Source organism: Silurus meridionalis, chromosome 5 (genome assembly GCF_014805685.1).
Source record: "Silurus meridionalis isolate SWU-2019-XX chromosome 5, ASM1480568v1, whole genome shotgun sequence".
NCBI classification, from domain to species: Eukaryota; Metazoa; Chordata; class Actinopteri; order Siluriformes; family Siluridae; genus Silurus; species Silurus meridionalis.
The window spans coordinates 9,755,392-9,779,777 of record NC_060888.1 but is presented as its reverse complement, the minus strand read 5'-3'; the positions used below and the strand labels follow the sequence as shown (position 1 = coordinate 9,779,777).

At 36.5% G+C, this 24,386-nt stretch overlaps 1 protein-coding gene and 1 long non-coding RNA gene across 2 annotated transcripts; one reads left to right on the top strand and one right to left on the bottom strand.

Annotated features, from left to right (window-relative positions):
* Positions 1-267: 267 nt before the first annotated feature.
* Positions 268-16,995, bottom strand: kctd12b (potassium channel tetramerisation domain containing 12b). The gene is made up of 2 exons (XM_046850264.1): positions 15,510-16,995; positions 268-3,437 (listed from the first exon to the last, which is right to left on the bottom strand). The coding sequence occupies exons 1-2, from the start codon at positions 16,342-16,344 to the stop codon at positions 2,953-2,955; spliced, it is 1,320 nt and encodes a 439-aa protein (XP_046706220.1). The 5' UTR covers positions 16,345-16,995; the 3' UTR covers positions 268-2,952.
* A 1,559-nt stretch (positions 16,996-18,554) lies between these two features.
* Positions 18,555-20,316, top strand: LOC124386423. The gene is made up of 3 exons (XR_006925919.1): positions 18,555-18,600; positions 19,398-19,493; positions 20,261-20,316. It is a non-coding gene; the product is annotated as an uncharacterized LOC124386423 (long non-coding RNA).
* The last annotated feature ends 4,070 nt before the right edge of the window (positions 20,317-24,386 follow it).

Below are 24,386 nucleotides of genomic sequence, written 5' to 3'. Positions count from 1 at the left end.
TTCTGTGAACCTGAAATCTCTTATCTTTGTGAAGCCTCAGTGATCCCATCTTCCTTGTAGGGAAAACTATTGGCATCATTAGTGTAGATTAAAGATCATTCTAGCCATGTTTTACAATCCAGAATTCAGCACTCCCAGCTGATGATATTGCCTACTGAACCCTGACTCTCAGTGGGAGACTCATTGCTTTTCATAAAGTAAAAAAAAAATTACTAATTAAACCATTATCTAAAAAGAGAGTTCTGGTAAATACTTTTAAGTTGATGTTTATTCTCTGAGAACACAGAAGACAATAGGGCAGAAAAGAATTACAAATACATTTTATAGTGTTAAAATTTAAACTGAATATTTTTCTTGACTCACTGCCTTAAAAAAAGATCTTCCAATCTGCTGCAAAATTCAAGTTCAACTTCTTTACTGGATATAAAACTGAGATCATGTTTATTTTATGGGAGTGGGAATTACAATATTATATCAAGAGCTTGAAATTAGTGTGCAGGTTTTAACCATGCAAATGGAACTGGTAATACTGCAAAGAGCCATATTGTTGCCTGACTGAGAGATACCTCTTTTAATGTATAATTCTCAACAGCTCTGCTTTAATGTATCTCTACATGTGGTCTCAGATTGCAAGGCTGGACCTCAAGAGGTCTTGTTAGATACAGTACCTTATGAAAAGAATATGCTAAAACAGAGTTTTGAAGTTCAGAAACTTTTTCCAAAGTGAGCTACTTCAACGAAGAATATAAATGCTTAAGATCTTTCACTGTAACATCTAAACTACATGTTTACATTCAGTATTTATCCGAGGATTGGCACAATAAAACAAAGTATGTCAGAAAAAACATTTATTAGCAAAAAATGTATTTACTGCATGTCAAGAATGGTATGAACAGTTAATAAATGTCATGCAACATGTTAAATATGCTGCTTGCTACAATGGGTTATTTCCAGTTAAAAATTATACAGGGATAATGTAGTATTAAGATTTGTGATTTATTCAGTTATCACTGATGACTGATATATTAATAATAATTATTATTGTTGTTATTGTTTGTTAATTGTTATAAATGTATTTGCCATTGTGTTTTATCAAATTTGAATAATAATAGCATGTTTTGGTTGATTCAGTGAATTCTGCTGTAAAAACAATTCTGGCACGGTATGAAAGATTAACCATATTTTATAATTTTATTTATTAAAGAAAATGTCTGTGAGAAATGTACTGCATGTATCTGCGTAAAAAGTTCTTTTTGTATTAAAACTTAATTGTGATTTAATAAATGAGGACATACTAATGTGGCCTCAAATGTTTTCAGACAGCTCAAAATATTTAAAAAATACAATGCATAGTGAAATAAATCACAATAAAATATAATTCCACGGACAGAATGACATTTAATTAAAAAACATACTTCTGTTTCCCACAAACCCTACACATTCCAAGCTTGTGCAACTGTCTGGAAAGCTTAAGTTTGTATTAAAATATGAGGACTGATTACCGATGTGTGCAATTTTCATATTAAATCCCCGCTACACACACTTAACTCTGCATTATTGATTTGCATGTGTGTGTATAAATCACTCAATGCTATTGTTACTTTCTGCAGCAGGTTCTTGATTGATAGTTTAAACCCTTCTAATGACTTGGCTTTGGCCTTTTGCTCCAGGACATCAGGCAGCATACAATACAAACTAGAGAGAATTAGCTGATAAGGCAATACGTTCTGATGAGCTGCAGTACTGAACGAATTGACAGTTGAAGATCGAAAATGCTCCGAGGAGCTTGGAAGTGAATAAAATAAAGCCTCTGTGGGAGCTTTAGCAAGAGGCTGGACAGAACAGGCCTGTAAGTCTGCCTATGGCTCATAACCTTGTGTTCACTACTTCTAAAGGAATATTATTTTAGATTGATGAGTTTCTTTTGGGCATATAAAATATAGATTTTATAAAAATGTATAAATTGCTCACAACCACAACTACAGATTTGTGCAGGAAAAGCTGTCTGTTTTTTTTTTGTTTTTGTTTTTTAATTGAATATCATATGGCGCTTCATAATTAAAAGAGAAGAAGGCTACAGGGCAGAAGTTCTTGCCAGTTGAAAGAATTACTGGCAGCATCATATATAATCAAAATGAAATTCTTCTAAGTTTTTAGAAAATGATCAAATGATGCTTAAAACAATATAACTAAACTGAATTTGTATTTATCCTAGCCCATTTGAATATTTTCATTGTAACTTTGCATAAACATTTGTGGTTTTCAGAGGTATTTCTGTAAATATACATCTCAAGTATTTTTTTTTTTTTTATAATTAAGACATTTATGTAAGCAATAAACAGAAAGAAGAAGAAGAAGTTGTACGCAATAAACAATTGTGCATGATGCCAATCAGGGTGTACAATGCTCATGTGATGCATTTATTTAGTCCAAAGTACTTGCAGACGTTGAATAGCTCTTTAAACACATGAGCTTTATTTAGCTTCTGTGTAATGATACGATCAGCTACTCAGCTGCCAGCTATGATTTGCAATCAGCAAACGCTAGACGGAATGTGGCACAATCAGCAATCAGCACAAAGTTAGTCATTCTCCGAACCCCAGTCCTACTACTTTCCTTTTCCCCTTCCTTTGAGTACTTTCTTTCAAAACACAAAAAGGTTATTTATTAGACCCACTATTAGATTTTGAGAAATAATAATAATAATAATAATAATAATAATAATAATAATAATATCATTAAATATTTTATGCATATTATGTATTTTTTATACATAATCCATAATTTTTTGTAAAATCCATCATGATTGCATATGCAGACTTCCTGTCAGTAGCCTGCTACTAGAGTGCATACTACATTCTGTCTTATGTAGACTAACGCATTGCAGAAAGAGTGAACTTTTTTACTTCATGAAGTCTCTACTGCATTTGCTTTGATCTGAGGTGACATGATTTATGCATTGTATTTTTTCAGGAGGTCATTCTGCCAGTTCCTTTTGCGATCTGGAAAGAGTTTAGGAATTCTAATCCTGTGGAAATCATCAATGCACTTCTTAAGTTCGTCCTCCATGATCTTTTTCTCCTTATCTGCTGGTTCTTGGGATGTTGATCCTCCATTTTCTTTGTTGCCAGTGGTACGGGGCATTGTCTTAAGAGCCAGAGTGGTGGACTTTACTGGGCTTATGGCTGAAAATGGAGGAGGGCTGACAGAAATGTCAGATGTATGTGTGGCTCGTTCCAAGACTGGAGTTGGAGGTGAAGGAAGTGGAAGGTCAAGGATGTCCTGGGGTTCTAAAAGGGGAACAGGGTCTGGAGGAGGAACATCTTGCAAGTCCAGGTCTGCACTGATCATGTCCTTAAATATGTCATGAAATGTATCTTCCTTTGCCTGGACAAAACCTGGGTCAGAGGTAAGTGCTGGGGATGAAGATTTGCCACCTGTAAAAACAAATAGAGTGTACAGAGGTTTAGAAATAATAGAAGCAAACATAGCTGAACTAGTGACCATATCAGTCAATCTACAGGACTGAGTCACAGTCACTACCTCCCACACTCTAGGGCTATTTATAGTATTCATAGAGCATCCTGTTCCTGAACTTTCCACTGACAGAACACAATAGGTTCAAGTTGACATGACCTCCTTTTTATATTGTTCCATTCTGAATTTAACCAAATTAAAGTGTTCAGTCAAAACGTTTAATTACTGTAAATCAGTTAACAAGTAGATATAATAGATTTCAAATGACGTTTATTTATGACATTTTTATGATGACATTTATCATTATAACTAAAAACATAAAAAAATAAAATAAAATAATAAAAACCTCCAGGCTAGAGTTCAAAGACTCCTGGAGGACTCTATACTCCTCTTTCAGAAGCATTGTTATAAAATATTGAATGCTGTTTTTTACTTGGGCTTAAGTGCTTCAAAATGAAGAAAAGAAAATGTTCCAAAATGTATTTTTACAATCAGGTGAGGAAACAAAAACAAAGAAAATTTAAACACAATGAGAAAGATTATTTCCTTCACAAAGAATATTTGATCACAATCTCCACTTTCATGTTTGCCCTTAAAACTGCTTTCCTCAACAAACCAGGGAATGATAGATTGAGATCAGATTGAAATATCATGAAGAAGAGAGTGTGAGAAGACATGAATATTTAAGATGGCATATGATGAATATGGAAGAATTGTGAAAATGCTGCACCATTGTTTAGGTATGTTTATGCTGTGTCAGCTGAGTTTGCAAAGGTGAGAGGCTTGCACAGCCATCTTTTAGAGAAACATGGCTCTGAATCATATAGCCTTTGGCTTTGAGGAAGCATTTATTTCTAGTCTGGACTTCACACTAAACACACACACACACACACACACACAAACACACAAGCAAAGGTTCATACATATACTCACTCACCTAGAGATTAATTTGTACTGTAACCTTCAGGAAGAGTCTGAATTCATAACACCCAAATTGAATAGAATATTCAAAGACACTAGACCACATTTCCCAAAAGCATCAAAGTCAAATGATTTCTGCATCCGATTTACATTTACAAATAATTAGATTAATTTATACAAATAATTAGATTTAGTTATACAGCATATATACATTGCATTCGAGAAGACCCCCTTCACTTTTTTCAAGGTTTTTTGTCTGAGGTCCCAACATTAAGGATATCTCTCTACTTTTTGTCTATTCAATGTTCCCTCAACACTGACCAGCTGTCAAGTCCCTGTTGCAGAAAAAAATTCCACAGAATGATGCTGCCACCATCATGCTTCACAATTGGAATGGTTTTGGGCAGGTGATAAACAGTTCCTGATTTCCTCCAGTCCTTAACAGTTAGATTTGTTGCCAAAAATGTAATCTTAGATTCATCATATTAGAAAATCTTGGTCCACACAATGTGAGAGTCCATCAGGTGCCTGTTTGCAAACACTAAAAGTGGGCTTCCATGGGATTTGCACTGAGGAAAGGTTTCTGTTTAGTCACTCTTTCATATGAAGCCTAGATCGGTGTAGGGCTCCATTGATTGACTGGTTGTCATTCTGGAACTTTTCCTCATGGGTTGCTTTTTGCTCTGATATGCATTATCAGGTGTGAGGCCTTCTAAAGGCAGATATGTGCCTGCCCAAATCATGTCCAACAAATAAAATTTTCCACAGGTGGACTTTAATTAAGGTGTAGAAATATCTCAGCAACAATCAAAAGAATTAGAAGGCACCTGATCTAATTTTCAAGTGTTGTGGCAAAGGGTCTGAATACTTATGTACTTATTTGTGATATTTCAGGTTATAGACATTTATATTATTCTGTTTTCCCCCTAGTCATTATGGGATACAGAGTGTAGATTAATAAGAAAAAAATACATTAGAATAATTGTAATGTCAGGCTGCAACATAACAAAACTGAAATAAGTGAAGGGGTTTGAAAGCACTGTATACACCGATCAAGCATACCATTATGACCACCTACCCAATATTGTGTTGGTCCCCCTTTTACTAGCAAAACAGTCTTGATCCATCAAGCATTAACAGCATTAAATTCTTCAGCAATTTTAGCTACAGTAGTTCATCTGTTGGATCAGACCACACGAGCCTACAGGCATCAATGAGCCTTGGTCGCTCAAGACCCTGCCGTTGGTGCACCACTGTTTCTTCCTTGGACCACTTTTGATAGATACTGCAGCCCGGGAACATACCACAAGAGCTGCAGTTTTGGAGAAAGCTTTGACCCAGTCGTCTAGCCATCATGATTTAGCCCTTGTTAAACTGATTTAAATCCTCACGCCTGCCCATTTTCTCTGCTTCTAACACATCAACTTGTGTTAATCAACTTGTGTTTCAAAATGTTCACTTGCTTCCTAATATATCCCACAAAATAATGCCCTGATGAAAAGATAATCAGTGTTAATCTCTGTACTATTCATAATGCTATAATGTACTAATGCTATGCCTGGTCGGTGTATATATATATATATATATATATATATATATATATATATATATATATATATATATATATATATATATATTCTTATTTGTTTTTCTGTGTTCTGTTTTCATGTACACTTTTGCTGTATTTTTTCACTGTTATTAAAATTATCTGCACTTGTATGCTAGATTTACATTAACAAATATAAAATACACATTATAGGTGCAATGTCATGCAATAAGGTGGATACCTTATTGCATGACATTGCACCTATAATGTGTATTTTATATTTGTTAATGTAAATCTAGCATACATTTAGACATTTACATAATTAACTGTTGTAAATCTTGTACATTGATTTACCTTTGATTTATAGAGGTACACTTTAAAGGTACAGATGCAAGCTGTATTTTCAGGCAATAAAAACATATTAAAGGTACAAAAACATATTCCAACACAGGTACCCCATCTCTGAAAAGGAAGAGGAAATTTTAAAACCCTTTTTCTAAATGTGTCTATGTGTTTGTATATGTTTGTGATCATTTATTTAGAGTCGCAGAGTTAATGTGCAAGCTAAGTTTTAAACATATTTCTAAATTGACTGAATGGTGCTGTAAATATAGGCTTGTATTCACTGAATATGAAGACAACTTGTATATAATGGCTGTGTTTGTGCTTCATAGGAGGCTGTAGTTTGTGGGCATGTGTGGGGGGCTTCTGAATGCTGTTGGAATTAGAGAAAGAGGGGGATGGGCCACATTTTCCTTTCATGGCGTACGGAGTAAAGAGAAAAATACCCTTCCATTTTCCTGTCAGTCTGATAAAATATGAACGCACTGTAGCATCCTTTCCTTTTCTCTCTATGCAGCCCATCTGTTGTCAATGGCACTTTTTTCTACAAAACCATCATTACTGCTATTAGCAGCACTAATGTGCTAACCAGAACCAGCCTCTCATTAGAAAATGTGTGATTGCTCATGCACAACAGTCATAAACGTGAACTTGAATAATGACATTCAGTATCCAGATTTATATTCAGATTTTAAGGAAATGTGAAATGTATTTCTTGCAGTTGTATTGTCATTGCACTTGGTTGTTTGCTACTCTTACTAGACACACTGCTAGAGCAGTTACAATATGGATTTGCCCTCAGCTCCTAAACACAGCAAAGCTTTCAATGTTCACTACTTTCAATGTCATATTAATGAAGAGTACAAATTTCAGAATGCAATGCAGCGATACAACGGAGTGGCACTGAGTTACAACAGAGACTTTAATTGGTTGGTTTGTATTTACATAAAAGCTTTAGTACTCAGAGCAGTGTACAGATAAGGGGGAGAGAAAGCTGGACAGACTAAAGAAATAAAGCCCTGCTGCATGAATCACTGATGCTTTGCCACTGACAATACAATCAACAGACAGGAGAACACTGAGCATAATGAACATGTGAAAATAATAATAATAATAATAATAATAATAATAATAATAATAATAATAATAATAATAATAATATCCACTGCTATTCCCATTACCATCACTCTAATCAGAAAGCACTTTTCTATACAAAAAAATATTTTATAAATTTTATAAAATGTAACTATAGTGAAAAAAAAATCAACTTGTTAATGAAAGATTTCAACCAAAAAACCAAAATTGTAATCATAAAATGAACATGTTGTACCACTGAGAATCAAATAGTGATTCTAAATATTTTGTGTTTCAGGGTGGATTTTTTTTTTAATCAAGTCCACTAAACTTTCCACTCACAGATTTACAAAAAAATAATTATTATCTAAATATCTGGACCTGTTTATCAGCATATGCCTGATGTTTATCAGCAAAAAACACATCAGAAAATCACCTCAAACCTCAATGCAAATCCCATTCCAGTTTATGTTGTCTTGTGACCTAATCTAAACAGGACTGTTAGTTACAAATTTATTTTCTGTCATATGTCACTTATTTTTATTTTAAATCATGGATCCTTCAACTAGCGACAGTGTCTCCTTCTTTTCCAGAGTACCGTCTCAATAACAGACCAGACTGTAAGCTCAGTTGCATAAGGAAGTGCTTGGAGAGCCATGTGAGAAGATCTTCAGTGTACGTCTAAACAGCTAAGATCCTTGTAATGTACTTTGAGTGGGATGTGGGAAGCTTTTTTAGAGTAAAAAAGTGGCTGTTGTCTCTATGGTTACCCCTCGCCATTATAGTTCAGTGTGTTAGAACCTCAACTTTTTTTTCCATTGTGTTCCCTAATGACATAAAATTGTGCATATGCATATTTATATATAAAGACCAATTTAAATATAGATAAGCTTACATCTATCTAAGAACACATAACAAAGCTGATACACACCACATATATGTCAAGCCACAATCAAAGCTGATCTGAATCCACCATTCCTCAAAGTAAAGCAGGACATGCATCAGGAGTCTTCTCTTTATAGATAACATAATGGTGGAACGCACTTCCTTCAAATTGTCCAAACAGTGAAGTCACCAGAAAACATTAAATTAAGAATGAAGACCTACTTTATTGAGAAAACACAGCATTTTACAAAAATCCATGTTTACTGGTAATCCTATTTTTGTAGCTGTCCTAATGCCATTTATAATGTTTCTCTAACAGGATTAGTGCTTAACAGTATTATAACATGAATTTGAACATGTATTTCTGTCTGTAATCTGCTATGGATAAGGGCTATGGATGTGTATATGTATGTGGTCTCTTGGGTATCAAACCCATACAGTATGTGGTACTTTTGCTCAACATTTTGACATCAATTTGGAAGCACACACATTGTTTGTTGTATTTTTGCAATTTCTCTTCATTGTAACTAAAAAGCCCAAACCTGTTCCAGCATGACAATGCCTCGGTGCACAATGTAGGTTGGTGTAAAAGACGCCAACCTCAACCTCAATGAACTCAATGCCGCAATGCAGACTGTGCATCGGCCTTCTTACTCAACATCAGTGTTTGACCTCATTAGTGTTCTTGTGGCTGAATGGGCACAACTCCCAACAGAGACACTGCACAACTTAGAGGAAACCATTTCCAGAAGAGTGGAGTCACCACAGTAACCAGAACACTGGTGTATGATAGTCAGGTGTCCATGTGAGTCCATTATGTAAATGCACATGTAAAATAGGCTTGTAAGATTAGAAGTAGAAGCAGAAATCTTTCATACATGCACTCAGCCAGTTATAAAATAAGCATAACTGGCATCTACATTATACAGATTTATATTTGAAATGCCAGTAGATAACATGGCGTGTGAGGGTTGTTTCTGATTGTTCCTCAACCTCATATAACTTGAGAGATATGAGCAGGTCTATTGTATTTTTATTTATACCTGCCTGTGATATATTCAAACAAGTTGATTTGACTCTATTTCCCAAAATATCAACAAATTAGTAACCTAATTTTAAACCACCATTTTATAAACAAACCGGTCATTCTATCAGGCACAACTTCTGTGTGGATTTCATGCAGCACTTTGTAGATTTACAACTCCTGACTGTTGCCAATATGCCAATTTCCCTCTACCATAATTGCCATTACAAATGGAGCCACAGAACCTCCACTGATCAAATTTTTATTACTGTGGTGGACTGTTCTTAGTATTGCTGTAACACTATGTAGTAGTGTGTATGGTGCTGGTAAAGCTGCTGATGCAGATATCTAAATGTCACTGTTTAAAAAATGTTGTCTACCAATCAAAATAACAAGCTAACAGCAGTGCAATGGTCAGAAAGCTATGCTAGCAAAGAGTATAGTGAAGTAAATTGTCACAGCTGTGCTTTACGTTATCCACCACCCAAATAACAGCTTTTCGGTGCAGCTTACTTTCTTCTGTTTGATTGTGTAGATCAGTAATACAGTCAGTACAGCATACCTATATAGTAGTTTCATCAGATAAAACATCTAATGAGTCTCGCTATGTGATTAGAACAGCTAATAAAAACTAAGCATTCTAGAGTGGATATATGGATTCAGCACTATGAACAGTGACACCACAGCCCAGCCACCAAAACAATAACAAGTACATCTGCTTCCTGAGCTGTGCTAATCCCAAGTGCTCACAGCTGGAGGGCGAAAAGTGCATCAGGCTTCCCCAGCTGGTGGCTCATTAGTGGACTGACAAAAGGTCTGCACATGGTAGGAGAGGACACAGGAGCTATATGAGCCATACTAACCAAATACAAACCCAAACAAACTACACACATTTTTCCAAGGTTCTTCAGTGACAGCCTTTCAGAATGCAAATGATTACTTCATCATGTGGCTTGTCACCTTTATCATACACCTTTTCCTTTGTCATACTACACTCCATTACAGTGGATAGCTAGATCATAATCAGTGGATCAATGGCTTGAATACCACAAAGGTCATGGTTTATTTATCCTACACACCCCAGGGTTTCCTAAACAGGGTGAAAGTACATCTTTCTCAAGACTGCTAGCAGTTGGAGAACACAGGAGGCCCAACAGAATAATAAGTGCATGTTTTTCCAGGGTGGCATGAATCCCTGGAGTCTCAGGAAAGTGAGAGTGCCAAAATGATCTAAACAAACTGAATTCTGAGGTATTTCTGAGGTATGAGGCTGTCACCTTTTCCCTCACACTGAGTTTATAAAGAAAGACTGTCCAAACCTGCACTGATAATGCTGAAACTTCATGGATGTCAACAAACTGCACATTATATATATATATATATATATATATATATATATATATATATATATATATATATATATATACATATATATATATGTATACACACACACACACACACACACACACACACACACACACACATACATGTTGTATTTCATACTTTTGAGACATATATAGAATTCTGTATTCATTTTATCATTATGGGATTCTGAGAGTAGATTAATGAGAAAAAAGTACATTTGAATGATTATAGTATCAGCCTGCAACATAGCAGAATTGTAAAGAAAAAAAATACAAAATATAGTCTTTTTTGCTTGTGAACTGTTAATTTTCATTAATTTTCTGACCTGTTTTCTGTGTTGTGTACTAAATTAGATTACTGGTTGTGTTATTGCAGGCAGACAAAGACAGCTGCTCCGCTTTGCAGATCTTATTGGGTTCAAGCCAATTGTTGATCAGAATGAAAATTAGACTCCGGAGTTGCCACATGGTGAATGTGCTGTGCTTGCTTTCCTCGTGGTTTACTATTAAATTTGTAAAAGATTGAGTTTTGCTGGCAAGCTGCCGCATAGTTCAGACGCTTCTTGGAGGTGGATGAGTGAGAGAGAGAAAAAGAGAGAGATTTTTACACATCTGTTGGTTGGTGATTGTTGGACAAGATGCATGTTGCATTGCTGGATTAAAAATATTGATGCAGTGAAAGATTATAGGAAAAAACAGAGACAGAGATGAAGTGTAAATGTAAATGTAAGTGTAAGTGGTTGGCGGGGGTGAAGATGAGTAGATAGAAGGAACTGATGGAAAAATCATCTGCCAACCTTTCTTCACCACCACTTTACATTGCTTCTCTCTCTCTGTTCTCTTTTAATTAGAAATAAAACACTCCAACTTCATCTACCCTGAAATGTCACATTCTCTTTTAGAGCTAAGAGTTACAAGCAATCTCAAAAGTCTTCTGTAGCTTTGTGGGTTAAATAATCATGCAAAAAAGAAACATGCAAATTGATAGGCTTAATTATAATTCATTTTGATCTGAGGATGTTGTTCATTTTTAATAATAAATAAAAATAAACATTTCTTATATCTTTATCGTTTACTGCTAGTACTGTATCCTTTGTACATGGGAGCAGTTAGTCATTTTAAAAGCACTCAGCTGTCTGTGTGGTGGATTTTAGTTGCACTTGCATGTTTTTTCGAGTCCTCTATTGAAACTGCATATGCCTTGTGGGTTGTATATTGGGGGATTTGGCAGAACTAAGCAACATTGTTCTGTGTAGGCAGATCTAATCTCTGGCCAGAAAGGTGTTGAGGAAGTGACTGGAGCAAAAATGAGGTGCACATCTTAGAGATAATGCCTACAGGCCAAATTACAGCTAAGTTCTTAGAAATCAGTTGTGCTTGAGTAGCTGCTGATATAAAAAAAAAATAAAAACTAATCCACTCTTGCCTTGCACTTCAGACTTAGCGAGCACGTCTGTACTCTTGCTGAGCTTGTTGACAAAGAGCCACTGAATGCTAGGTAATTAACAGGCTGGCACTTTTATTTGGGCTGCTTTCAGTTCTGCATGTGCTCACAGCCATCAAGAGAGGAAGGAAGAAACTGGTGAGCTCCCTGATATTTTATCATTATATAACACACTTATTTATATGTTTATTTGTTTGTTCGTTCATTTATTCAGGGTGGGGTGGAGGGTGTGGGATATGGTGGTACAACAGACAGCATTTTTCAGCTCTAGGATTCTGAGTTCAATGTTGTACTCGAGTGATTTGGAGTGATCTGCATGCTCTTCTTGTGCTTGTGTGGATCTCCTTTAAAGTTTTCCGGTTTCCTTTCAATATCCAAAAACCTGCAGCTAAGTCAATGGGTTATGATAGATTGCCAATCGGCAAATATGACATATTGTGTAATACCCAGGAATTAATGAATTTTTCAATAAAGTCCAGCAGCACAGTTTTTGGGATTCCTGGGCAAAAGCCTTTAACTGTGCATTCTGTTTGTTACATATGCCGCCAGATTAAAGGAACATCTCCTCTCAAATAGTGGCTAATAGTGAATAAACATGTGAATCAGCTAATTATTTGCAGAAAGCTAATCAGTATGCAAGTCTGAATTCATTATGAATTCACATGCTGAGTAGATTATTATTTTTTTTTTTTATTACACTGATGTTTGAGCTGATGGTTGTAACTGCCTGTTAAAGCCTAATCCTACCAAGGACACTACCATACATGCAGATAATTTGATTAATGGACTTAATTAGGTCAGAGACAGTGTGATGGATCATATTGGCTACAATGGGCTGTTTACATCCGGAAATAAAGGCAAAAGGATTAATTAAATTTAGAAAACATGGAAAATGTATTACTTTGAAGGATTTTGTTCATATTTTATGATCATATGCTAAAATGTTTATTTGAATTAGAATATATGTATGCTTTACAAAAGAAAATGGTCAGTGCTGGGTAGTGCAAGCACTGACTGAACACTGACCGAGCACTAACCGAGAAATCTAGGGTGCTTTGCCTACGATAAACAGAGTTAATGCGCCTCATTAAAATCATAAATCACATCTTCCATGAAAACATGACATTCTTGAATGTATAGTCTAAAAACAGAAACAAATCTGAAAACGAATGAAATGCGGAAATACTGAATACGTTGGGATGATTTGTAATTTGATTAATCAATGTGGTTGCTAACCAAAAGTGACTAGTTTTCTCTGACAAATAATCTCTTTCAAAAAATGTTGTTAATCATTGATGACTGTGATGCACCCAGGTTGTGATGGGTTGCCAGTATAATGAAGTAGCAACTGCATTACAATGCTCAACATCCTCCGATTCAAATGAAATCATTACTATTTTATTGAATTTATGGGTTCATTCATTTGTTTACTAGAGCTACGCAATTTACTTTGCAGGAGTTGCTTTTCTGTTTGCCCTCATTCCTATTCTGGCCATTCCTTCATTTTGCCTTTGAAGTCACCAGAGAAAGAAATGATAAGGTGAGAGAAGAAGGATAAACAGGAGAAAGCCTCAGAAGTGCTGAGCACATTGCAAAAGAGGAGACATATGTTCAGAAGAGATGTGCATGATAATCCAGTTTAATGCTTCCATCTCCACCATTAACTACATACATTGCAACATCATCATCATGGCAAATTTTTTATAATATGAGTCTTATTTCACGTGCCGATCTTGGTTTACATCTCGGTCCTATGTTAGTTACCAAATTCTTTGTTTTTACCTTTTAAAATTGTACAGTGATTAGATACTGAGAACTGTACTTCCAAACAGTAATACACAACTGGTTGGTACTTTAATTCACCACAAATGACAGAAAATTGATTTTATTCATGCTGTACTTTTTAGCACTTGTTTTGCTTACTTGCTGCTAACAACACAGAATAAGAGTCACAAGACGATTTATATCCAAGTTAAGGATGTGTGTGGCTCAATATATAATCGATTCTTTTGTCAGGCAATAGTAGAGGTGTGACAAATAAAGATGCCTAATAAAAGCATTTAGTGAAAAACTCTTACTCAACTAGTCAAGATTTGTGCCTTAATACTTTCTATAGATCTGAGGTAACTTCTGTGCAAATCCATAGTTATCCTGAGGGTGGACCTGAAAATGTGTTTTTCTGCTCTGTTTGGTTTTTTTCACACCCTTTAATACTCTTTGTTGTAAAGATGAGTATTTATTTAACCTAAAGCTTCCATACATAAATCTGTATGCTCTGTCAACAGAACAAACTCTACAACTCATCTTTAAATAGAAAAGAAAGTGTTAATACAACTGTTGTGTGCTTCTTAAAAAGATTTGAAATGGTGTATAGTTACATAAACGTGATCAAAATCAAAAACAAAATATGTATTGTAATAATGGCATATTGAGTTTTGCTGAAAACCAGGCACATTGACATTTGACGTTTCTCTTTACAGACAAATAAACTGAAAACAAAATGCTTCATGTCACTATCAATACATGTCATCAGGATTTACTGAGCCGAATTCGGGCAATACTTTAATCCTAGTGTGTGTTTGTGTGTGTTTGTGTGTGTGTGTGTGTGTGTGTGTGTGTGTTCCATAGCCTCCTGCTCAGGGTGCAGCCCTTGATGTGTTTTGGCAAGAAGGCAAATTCCCCTTCTGGTGTAACACTTTGTGCTTGCTAGAATTACAACAGCAACACAATTATTTTTTTTTCTTATGAACACACTTTGGTGTGGCCTTGACACAAAAAACAAACATGGCAGATAATTTCATAATCTTGAGCCATTGTTGCATCTATAGCTTACTTACATGCAGTCGCATTGCAGATTTAGATTTATGTGCTTGTCATTCAATCAAAGGGATTACCCTAATGGTCCATACTCCTAGCCTGTCAACCTGCTGGTTTCCTAATGGCTTGGTCCTACACATTTAGCTTGACAAAAGTATGACTGAATAACTTGTCATTAGAGATACCAACATTCAAGAAAGCAATCGAAGTCCACTGATGTGATGGACTGATGAGAAGAATGGTATTGTTATCTTTTGGTACCAAGGCTACTTGGAGATACAGAGAGAGACTCCTTTCCAAGCCCTTTCAGCTGGCCTTCTGCCAGTTTAAAAGCAACAGAACACCACATATACTCAAAACCCAACAGCATGACACAGTACTTCACAAAGGCAAGAAATGGTTACACAAGTATCATGAGTTGTTTCTAGTAAAGGGGACAGTTGGTTTGAAGAGGGGGGAAGTGGTAAACCATGACAAGAAGCATCAAGGGCAAGTTTGGTTGGAGGTTTGGGATGGTGATCTAAAAGCGTCTGTATCTAAGGGAGCACAATCTCAGAGACAGGCAAGTAGAATTTGGGAGAAAAAGGGTCTGGAACATGGTCTCGTCTCACTCACGGTAGAAAACGTATTCCGTGTAGCTTGTCCATATCTTGTCATCCGTTTGGTCATGTGTGAAAGCGCATGTGCCTGTCGAGTTGCATGCCACCATGTGGAAACCAGCATCAGCCAACTTGTCAAAAGCTTGTTCGAGGAAAGTGAACTTCAGATAGTAGCGACAGGTGTATCGCTCCGGGGGCCGGTCAGGGTCACGGCTTTCATTAAGGGTTTCTCCAAAAACCTCTTTGGCCAATGACGTCTTTCCGCATACCATGATCCGGGCCACACGCCGGAATTTAGCATCGGTTTGGCTATCACGGCCCAGTGTGTAGGAACCTCGGTAGCCAATGGTGATGAACCCAGTGCGCTTGGAATCGCTGGCTGCTAGGTTACTGCAGGTTGCTGCTCCTAAAGACGCCAAATTGCGGCTAGCATCAGCACTTGGTGATGACTCCTCTGGGTCACTCTGGCATCCATCATCAACCAAAGAGTTCTGCTTGCTGATTTTTGGAGCCAGAAGCTTGACTAGCTCAGGAAGTTTGAAGTACTCAGCCTCTCGTTTTAGTCTTCCTCGCTCTGGGAAATGGTCAGGCAGCACAAGTTGCTGGTCACGCATATAGTCCAGGATGTAGCGAAATAGGAAGCCATCACGGTCAACAAAAAAGCGTCCCTTGGTGTCACGTGCCAGGCTCTTGGCAGATTTCTTGCTAAACATCTCCCATAAGAGGGATTCAGGAACGCTGGTGAGAGTCGAGTACCGCGTTATGTATACCTGGCCTCCCACATTCAGTTCAATAATTTCCGGAAAAGCCAGTTCCTCTGAAATGCCACTGGAATTATCAGGCAAAGCCATGCTGTTGAAATTATTAGCTTGTAAAGGCTTCAGAAGGAAAAACTTTGCAGCGGAGGATGAAACCCCAAGCCTCTTTCTACCACTCTAATGATAAAGTGGTGCTGAATTTCACACTGAGCCAATTATTAAAATTTAGATGAGTTCTCGTTCTAACGTACAGGATCACATCACAAGAATAAAATTAAGACTGGACACAAAATGCACAATGACCCTCTTCACAAAAGCAGATGCACAGTATTTAAGTTCAATAGTCCTTTTTAGAGAAGAGCTAAAAACAGAAATCTGATTTGGAAAAAAATCCTTCTTGTCCTCCGTCCTTTAGTCATGCAGTTGCACTCAATTATGGAAAAAAAAATGTTAAATGTTCACATTAAGCTATCTCAGAAGTCCATGATACTATTTCCACGCTTTCACAGGTCTCTTCATAATCGTTTAGAGTATGTCCAGCATTCACAGCCTTCACAGCTTCAAAGCACACAAATTGGCTGAACTTCAACTGTAGAGAACGTGGCGTGAAATGTAAACATAGTGCAGAAAAACACTCGGAACGGAAAAAGAAACAAAGGTAAATGCATACACCCCGGGATGATCACCTTCCATAACTGATGCCGTATGAGACTAAAGCGCTGTTTCCTTCTCTTTCTCCCTCTCCCTCTCCCTCCCTCTCTCTCAATCTCTGCTACAATATTCCCGTGATTAGCTCCGCCCACAATGTAGTGACGCCACGAAAATAATTTACTAGTCTTTTTTTTTTCCTAATTATGCCTTTAGAATAAAGGTTTCTTCTATAAATTTGGGAGATGGTCGTGTTTTAATTGATTAAATATATTTTTTTAAAAGATGTACGTATTCTCTCGCACTCCATACAAAAGCATAAAAAACATTGTTATACTTTATATTTTTGTTAATATGCCTCAACGGAAAATAGTTTACTGTATGTATGAATTTTATATTGTTTTCTTACGTTTGCATTTGTTTTTGTTTTTATGTTTGTTTGATAACAACAAATCCCCTCTGCGTTAATACTAAGAGGAAAGACCTTTCTGTGTGAAACATTGGCATCTAGTGGACAGAAAATGTATTGCATGAATGCCAAGCTGTTAAAAAATTAACCGCCTCATAAAATTTGTAATGGTTTTAATGGTTATAATAGGATGTAAATTAGTTTTTAATGGAAACTCTAATGGTCCTTGTGGCCCTTTGGGTCTCTACTGGTACTCTACTACCTTGTATTATGTCTAATCTAAATACTATTAAGGACTAAAAGAACATCACTGGTATATGTTGGCATCTACTGGACACCTACAGGGGCCAATTAGGACATCATTAGGCATTTACAATTCACTAAATTCCTCCACTGGTGTCTTTGGTTTGAAAAAAAAAACGTACTGCTTAATGAAAAAGTTTTAATAGATAACAACTAATGGTTTGTAATTATGTTTATAGTGGAAAACATTAGAATATCTGTGATCATTTCCTTTTTTTTAGTGTGGTTATTACGGGTCGCATTGTAGACATGGAAGACCGGTTTCCCTAGGGTAAGAGTTGTTGAGTTGTTTTGTTAATAAATTCATTTTTCTTCAAGAATCGCATTATTTTCCTTAGTGTTGCTGTGAATTCTGGGAATGCGAGATGGGAATGTGCATACACCATTGATAAAACACCAATAGAAGCAGTGTACACATATACAAACACACACATATACAAACACTCAGACACACAACACAACCAGTGCACCTGCTGGCATTGTCCTAGAGGAAAACACGGCAAATACAGACAGTATGTCAGTATTGAGGTTCAGTACTAAATGAGGGACAATGAATCTGCGAAGTGGCAATATTTCCTGCTCCACTGTGGCATGGACAAATAAAAAGACCATGGTGCAGTGGCATTAAACACTAGAGGCTGTAACTGTGCTAATAGTATTTGACCCTAATAATAATTAAAAAAAACTACGTTTTTAATACAAGCTGCTAATAATTAAAATGTACAAATATTGGTAGCATTTTCTGTGAAGAGACATTTATTGGGGATTTTTGGAAGGACCCGCTTGTCTCAGCACTAAGGTAAATCAAAGGTGTGTTTTGTAGTTTTCCACAAACATGCCTAATAGATGTGTAACGATACACATATTCTGACTAAAGTTCTTCGGTACAGGGCTTTCGGTTCGCTTCGGCGACCCCTAATGGAAGAAGCCGAAAGAAGAAGAAGAAGAACCGTACCGAAACTGTACCGAACCATGACTTAAAAACCAAGGTAGTTACCGAACTGTGAATTTTGTGTACCGTTATACCCCTAATGCCAGCTGTACATTTTTGTATTATTTGCTTGTATTATTAACTACTATTAACAACTATCACAGGAGAGTAATAGCAAGAAGAGGTCAAATACGTCACTAATTAATAATTAAAAGCTCATTTGCATCATTAGCAAAATGCTGTGTTTGTAAGAGAAATAAACCACTTTGTTAATTGCTAGAATTAGTGAAATTAGAAAATAGTGGGCTGGTAACAGTAATAATTATGCTTTGTGTTGGACCTCATTACACCACTTCATCACTCAATCAATATATATATATTTTTTCAGTAACTGCATTTACTTTATTTACACTTGTATATCCTATATGTAATATAGCATTAATGCATAGCTTTATCATTGCAATAGAGGCAGATACAAGGATAGAGTAGTAGTGCAAAGGACTGACTGCTTGCTTGATTTTCTCTTGTATTAGGAAAGTGTTGAGGTACTGTTATAACTGTCCTTGGGCTTAACTGATAGCGACATCTTGTAGATACCAAAAATGCATGAAAGACCTTCGAAGCTGCTGACACTAATTCAGATAGTACTGCTGATTATTCAGGACATAATTTACACTCTTTATGTAATCTAATCACACAATCTAATTAAAATTAAATTGACTTCCGGATGAATGGCTTAATGGAAGAGTTCAGATGCTATACATTTTGCACACACTTTGAAATGAGTTTAAAATTAATATTGACCACCTATTTGTTTTCTTACTGTATTCATTCTCATTTTATTTAAATCTGCAGATTAGGCTACTCCTCAAATTCTTATTAAGCAAAAGTTGGAAGTGGGTGGAAAGGAAACGTCTACTTGGTGTTTATACATTACAGATGGCACAGAAGGTGTGTTTGTTTGTTTATTTGGTTTTTCAACCCTTATGTTAACTTAGGGTCTCTGCTTCTTCTTTCGGCTGCTCCCATTAGGGGTTTGCCACAGCGGATCATCCGTCTCGATACCCCCCCTGTCCTCTACATCTGCTTCTTTCAAACCAACTACCTGCATGTCTCCCCTCACCACATCCATAAACCTCCTTCTTGGTCTTCCTCTTTTCCTACTTTCTGGTGGCTTCATCCTCAGCATTCTAAAAATATACCCCATGTCCCTCCTCTGCACATGTCCGAACCATCTCAATCTAGCCGCTCATGTCTTGTCTCCAAAACCTCCTACATGCGCTGTTCCTCTAATATATTTATTTCTAACCCTGTCCATCCTCATCACTCCCAATAAAAATCTCAGCATCTTCAGCTCTGCTTACTCCACTTCCACCTCCTGTTTTTTACTCAACGTCACTGTCTCTAATCCATACAACATCGCAGGTCTCACCACAGTTCTATAAACTTTCCCTTTCATTCTTGCAGATACCCTACTATCACCAATCACTCCTGCCACTCTTCTCCACCCACTCCACCCTGCCTGCACTCTTTTCTTCACTTCTCAAACACAATCTCTATTACTTTGCACTGCTGACCCTAGATACCTGAACTCCACATTCTCCACCTCTTCTCCTTGCAACCGGACCGCACCACTCCACTGCCCTCCCACTTATTCACACACGTGTACTCTGTTTTAATCCTACTGACTTTCATTACCCTTCTCTTCACCTCTCCAGGCTCTTCTCAACCTGCTCCCTACTTTCACCACAAATCACAATATCATCTGCAAACATCATAGTCCACGAAGACTCCTGTCTGACCTCGTCCATCCACCTGTCCATCACCATTGCAAACAGGTAAGGGCTCAGAGCTGATTTTTGGTGCAATTCCACCTCCACCTTGAACCAGTCTGTCATTCCTACTGCACACTTCACTGCTGTCACACTGTCCTCATACATGTCCTGCACCACCCTCACATACTTCTCTGCCACACCAGACTTCCTCATACAATACCTCAACTCCTCTCTCGGCACCCTGTCGTATGCTTTCCCTAAATCCACAAATACACAATGTAACTCCTTCTGACCTTCTCTATACTTCTCCATCAACATTCCCAAAGCATATATTTAGTCTGTGGTGCTCTTCCTCGGCATGAAACCATACCGTTGCTCACAGATGGTCACCTCTTCTCTCAGCCTGGTTTCCACTACTCTTTCCCATAACTTCATAGTGTGACTGATCAACTTATTTCCCCTGTAATTACTGCAGGACAGGACATCTCCCTTATACTTAAAAATAGGTACCAGCACACTCCTTTTCCATTCCTCAGGCATCCTCTCACAATTTTTTTTTAACAATCTGCTTAAAAACTCCACTACCATCTCTCCTAAACATTTCCATATTTCTACCGGTATGTTTTAAGGTCCAACTGAAATTTCCACTCTTCATCCTTCCAATCGCTGCTCTCACTTCCTCCTTACTAATCCTATCCACTTCTTGCTTTACCATCTCACCATCATCCAACTTTCTCTCTCTCTTTTTCCTCATTCATCAGCTGCTCAAAATACTCCCTCCATCTTCTCAACACACTCGCCACACTAGTCAACACATTTCCATTTCCATCCTTTATTGCTCTAACTTGCAGCACATCCTTCCCTGCTCAGTCCCTCTGCCTGGCTAATTGGTATAAAAGCTTAAGGTCTATTTTTGCTGTGCCACCCAGTATTTTTAGCACACAAAGGACATATACTAGGGGCCAGATTACCTCATTGCCACCCTGCCTGTTCCGGTTCCTGTTCCAGTTCCTGTTCCCTACTCCTTATCCTGATCCTAACTCAGACCCCTGCTCTGCGCTGCTCTGCCTCTTCAATAATTTGGATTCTGGACTGTTTTTGGTTTGTGTTTTTGATCTGCCCTCTATTGCTCAGTTGCCGTGTCTGAACTCTGGACTGTTTTTGACTGCTGATTTTGGATCTCCCTGCTGCGGTCTCTTTACCTGGCTTTTGGATTTTTGAACTGTTTGTTGGTCTCTGATTTTTGGTTTTCCCTTCATTGCTCTGTCTGTTGGTTTTCGGACTATTGGACTTTTTTTTCGGACTGTGCTTTTTCTTTTGCCCCATTGCTCTGTATTTCTCTCCTTGCTACTTTTTATTAAAGCCTGTTTTCTCCATACTTCCTGTTGCATCCTGAATTTGGGTCCTTCCTTTAAGTCTCCACTCACCGTTTCTGACAGAATAATCTGGCCCTGCATCATGATTTCTGACAAATTTAAACAAATATATTTGAAAAAAATGCTAAAGCAGCACAATTTTAGGCACAGGATTAGGTACACATGTACACATTATATTCGGTGGCAAGCTATTAAGACCTGCATGTATTATATGCTGTGGGCATGAAGGGTTTGAGTCAAAAATATAGTGTTTAATTATTTTTTTGATAGGATAAGCTAATAGTTTAATTCAGTACATGATATTTTAATTCAGTACACTCACCAGCCATTTTATTAGGGTCAACAAAAAAAATAAACACTGCAAACGAACTTAATTTTTTTTTGTTCTTTATAGCAAGTGTATAAATCTAACTAACTTTGAAATGGGTGATTGGTAGACAACTGCATCTTTAAAACAAAAGGTCTTGTGCGGTGTTCATAATATGCAGTGGTTAGTACCTAGCAAAATTGATCAAAGGAACTGGTGATCTTGTGACAGGGTAATGGTTCATTGACACATGTGAGAAGTGAAGGCTAGCCTGTCTGGTCTGATCCCACAGAAAAGCTACTGTAGCACAGATTGTGAAAAAATTTAATGCTAGCTCTGATAAAAAGGTGTCAGTACACAACTGGATCATGGAAAAATAAAAGATGGTGGATGATTTGATGGTTTGGTCTTGTACATCTGTGAATAGCTAGGTTGCTTACTTGATGGTACCAGGATGCACCACAAAAAAAGGCAAGATGTACAGACAATTTGTCATCAGTGTTGGTCCCTTTTCCTTTAATGAATAAGGTAGAAAGAGTTTGACAACACAAAATGGGCAAGAGTCTGTATATGTATTCCTATAAAATATGCCTACATGGCAGTATTAGCTGAAAAATATGCATTGTAGTTTCAGACTTCACTTGATTTTACTATAGAAACTAGTGTTATCTATTTTGTAATACTATATATCGCAAAAACATGCTGCAGCATGCAAATCTGAAGTGTAAAATAATGCATACCCAATGCTAAGCAGTCTATGTTTTAAATCATATAAATCATGTAACCCATTTTTAAAGTAAATAGAGCTGCTTGTCATTATGAGCTATATATTATCTTATAGGTGCAATAAATGCAGCAATAATATTTAATATGTATTAAGTTGTAGCTCAGTGGTTAAGACATTGGATTTTTGATCAGAAGTTTGAGATCAAATTCCAATAAGCTGCCACTGCTGGGCCCTTGAACAAGACAGATAGAAAGACACAACTTTATTGTCATTGTATAGTACAAGTAAACAGCAAAGAAATGCAGTTTATTGTCTACTAAAGGTAAATATATGTACAACAAATAACTATAAAGGCTATGGGCAGTGGTACAGAAGCTGTTGAGCAAGTATAGTATGAATGTATATAAGATCTCTAATTAAAAATAAGAAGTTAAAATACGTGCAACATAAGTAGAATAAGGCAACATATGTAGAAAAATATGAGATATATACATTTACAATATGAGATATGTACATTGCAAGGTAACTAACCCTCAACTGCTCACTTGTATATATGAAATAAAATGTAGATTGGAAAAGGGTGTCTGGCAAGTGCCATAAGTGAATTGTAGTTATTTAAATTAATCAGTATATAATAGGTAATTGTGTAATGGTACACAAAATTCATAGTTCGGTATGTTCCTCGGTTCAATTTCGGTATGGATACAGGGAAAAAATGCAAATCATAAAAAAGTTATTTCAGTTTATTATTATTATTTGTGAACATCGACAATTTACATTTGTAAAACAATTTTAAATAAAGTGCCTGCTTCGTTGATAATATATAAAATAATATTTTATAAAATAAAATAAAAGCATTACACTTTTTATTATATTGATCAAATTGAGTAAACAATTAAATTGGCACAAATTAAATTGATTAATTAAAAGGGAATTTTTTTTTTTATATTTGTTAGAACCCATTTGGGTAATACAGGTGTGTATATGTAAGTGTGTTTTACATTTAAATTTTTATTTCCTAAAGATATGATACACTTAACTGTTCTACTTATATTAATATACTTTAACAATTGTTGTCATTGCTTTCAACCTTCATGCATTCACTACTTGGATATGTGGAACTGTCAGGATTTTTCCCCCTTTTAAGAGAAATTCTTGAAGCTGGCTTACTTTTCTTTTCACTGCATGTATTGTATCCTGCATATAACTATGTTTGTGACAAAAAAAAAAAAAACTTTCAGGCCTCAACAGGATAAAACAATGCAGACCCTGATGTGGATTCATTTCTAATAACATTTTATTTATTTTACCACACAGAACCAGAAACTAGAAAATTCACTCATCAGTCTCTTTAAAAATTCTCTTTTAAACGCTTTATCCTGACAGCTATCATATCATGGGGAACTTGCTGCACATTTTCCCTCTGACAGACCTGACACCAGAATGTTTAGTCCAGCAATGTTAAATACCTTCCAGAAAGCCTTACCATAACACAGATACATTAAGTTCCTATGAATTACCTATTAAAACATAAAACAGAACAGAACTGATTGGAACAGGAACAGAAATGACTGTGGCTCATTTTAAATAGTAAAGCTGAAGGTATCTATAGGAAAAAAATGTTGACTTCTTGATGTATCTTATAAAATACTTAATCTC

Excerpts from the sequence above, each read along its gene's own strand:
- kctd12b (XM_046850264.1), bottom strand. The coding sequence starts at position 16,344 with ATGGCTTTGCCTGATAATTCCAGTGGCATTTCAGAGGAACTGGCTTTT. Across the intron at positions 3,438-15,509 it reads CACGGAATACGTTTTCTACC|GTGGCAAATCTTCATCCCCA; the intron begins GTGAGTGAGACG and ends TTGTTTTTACAG.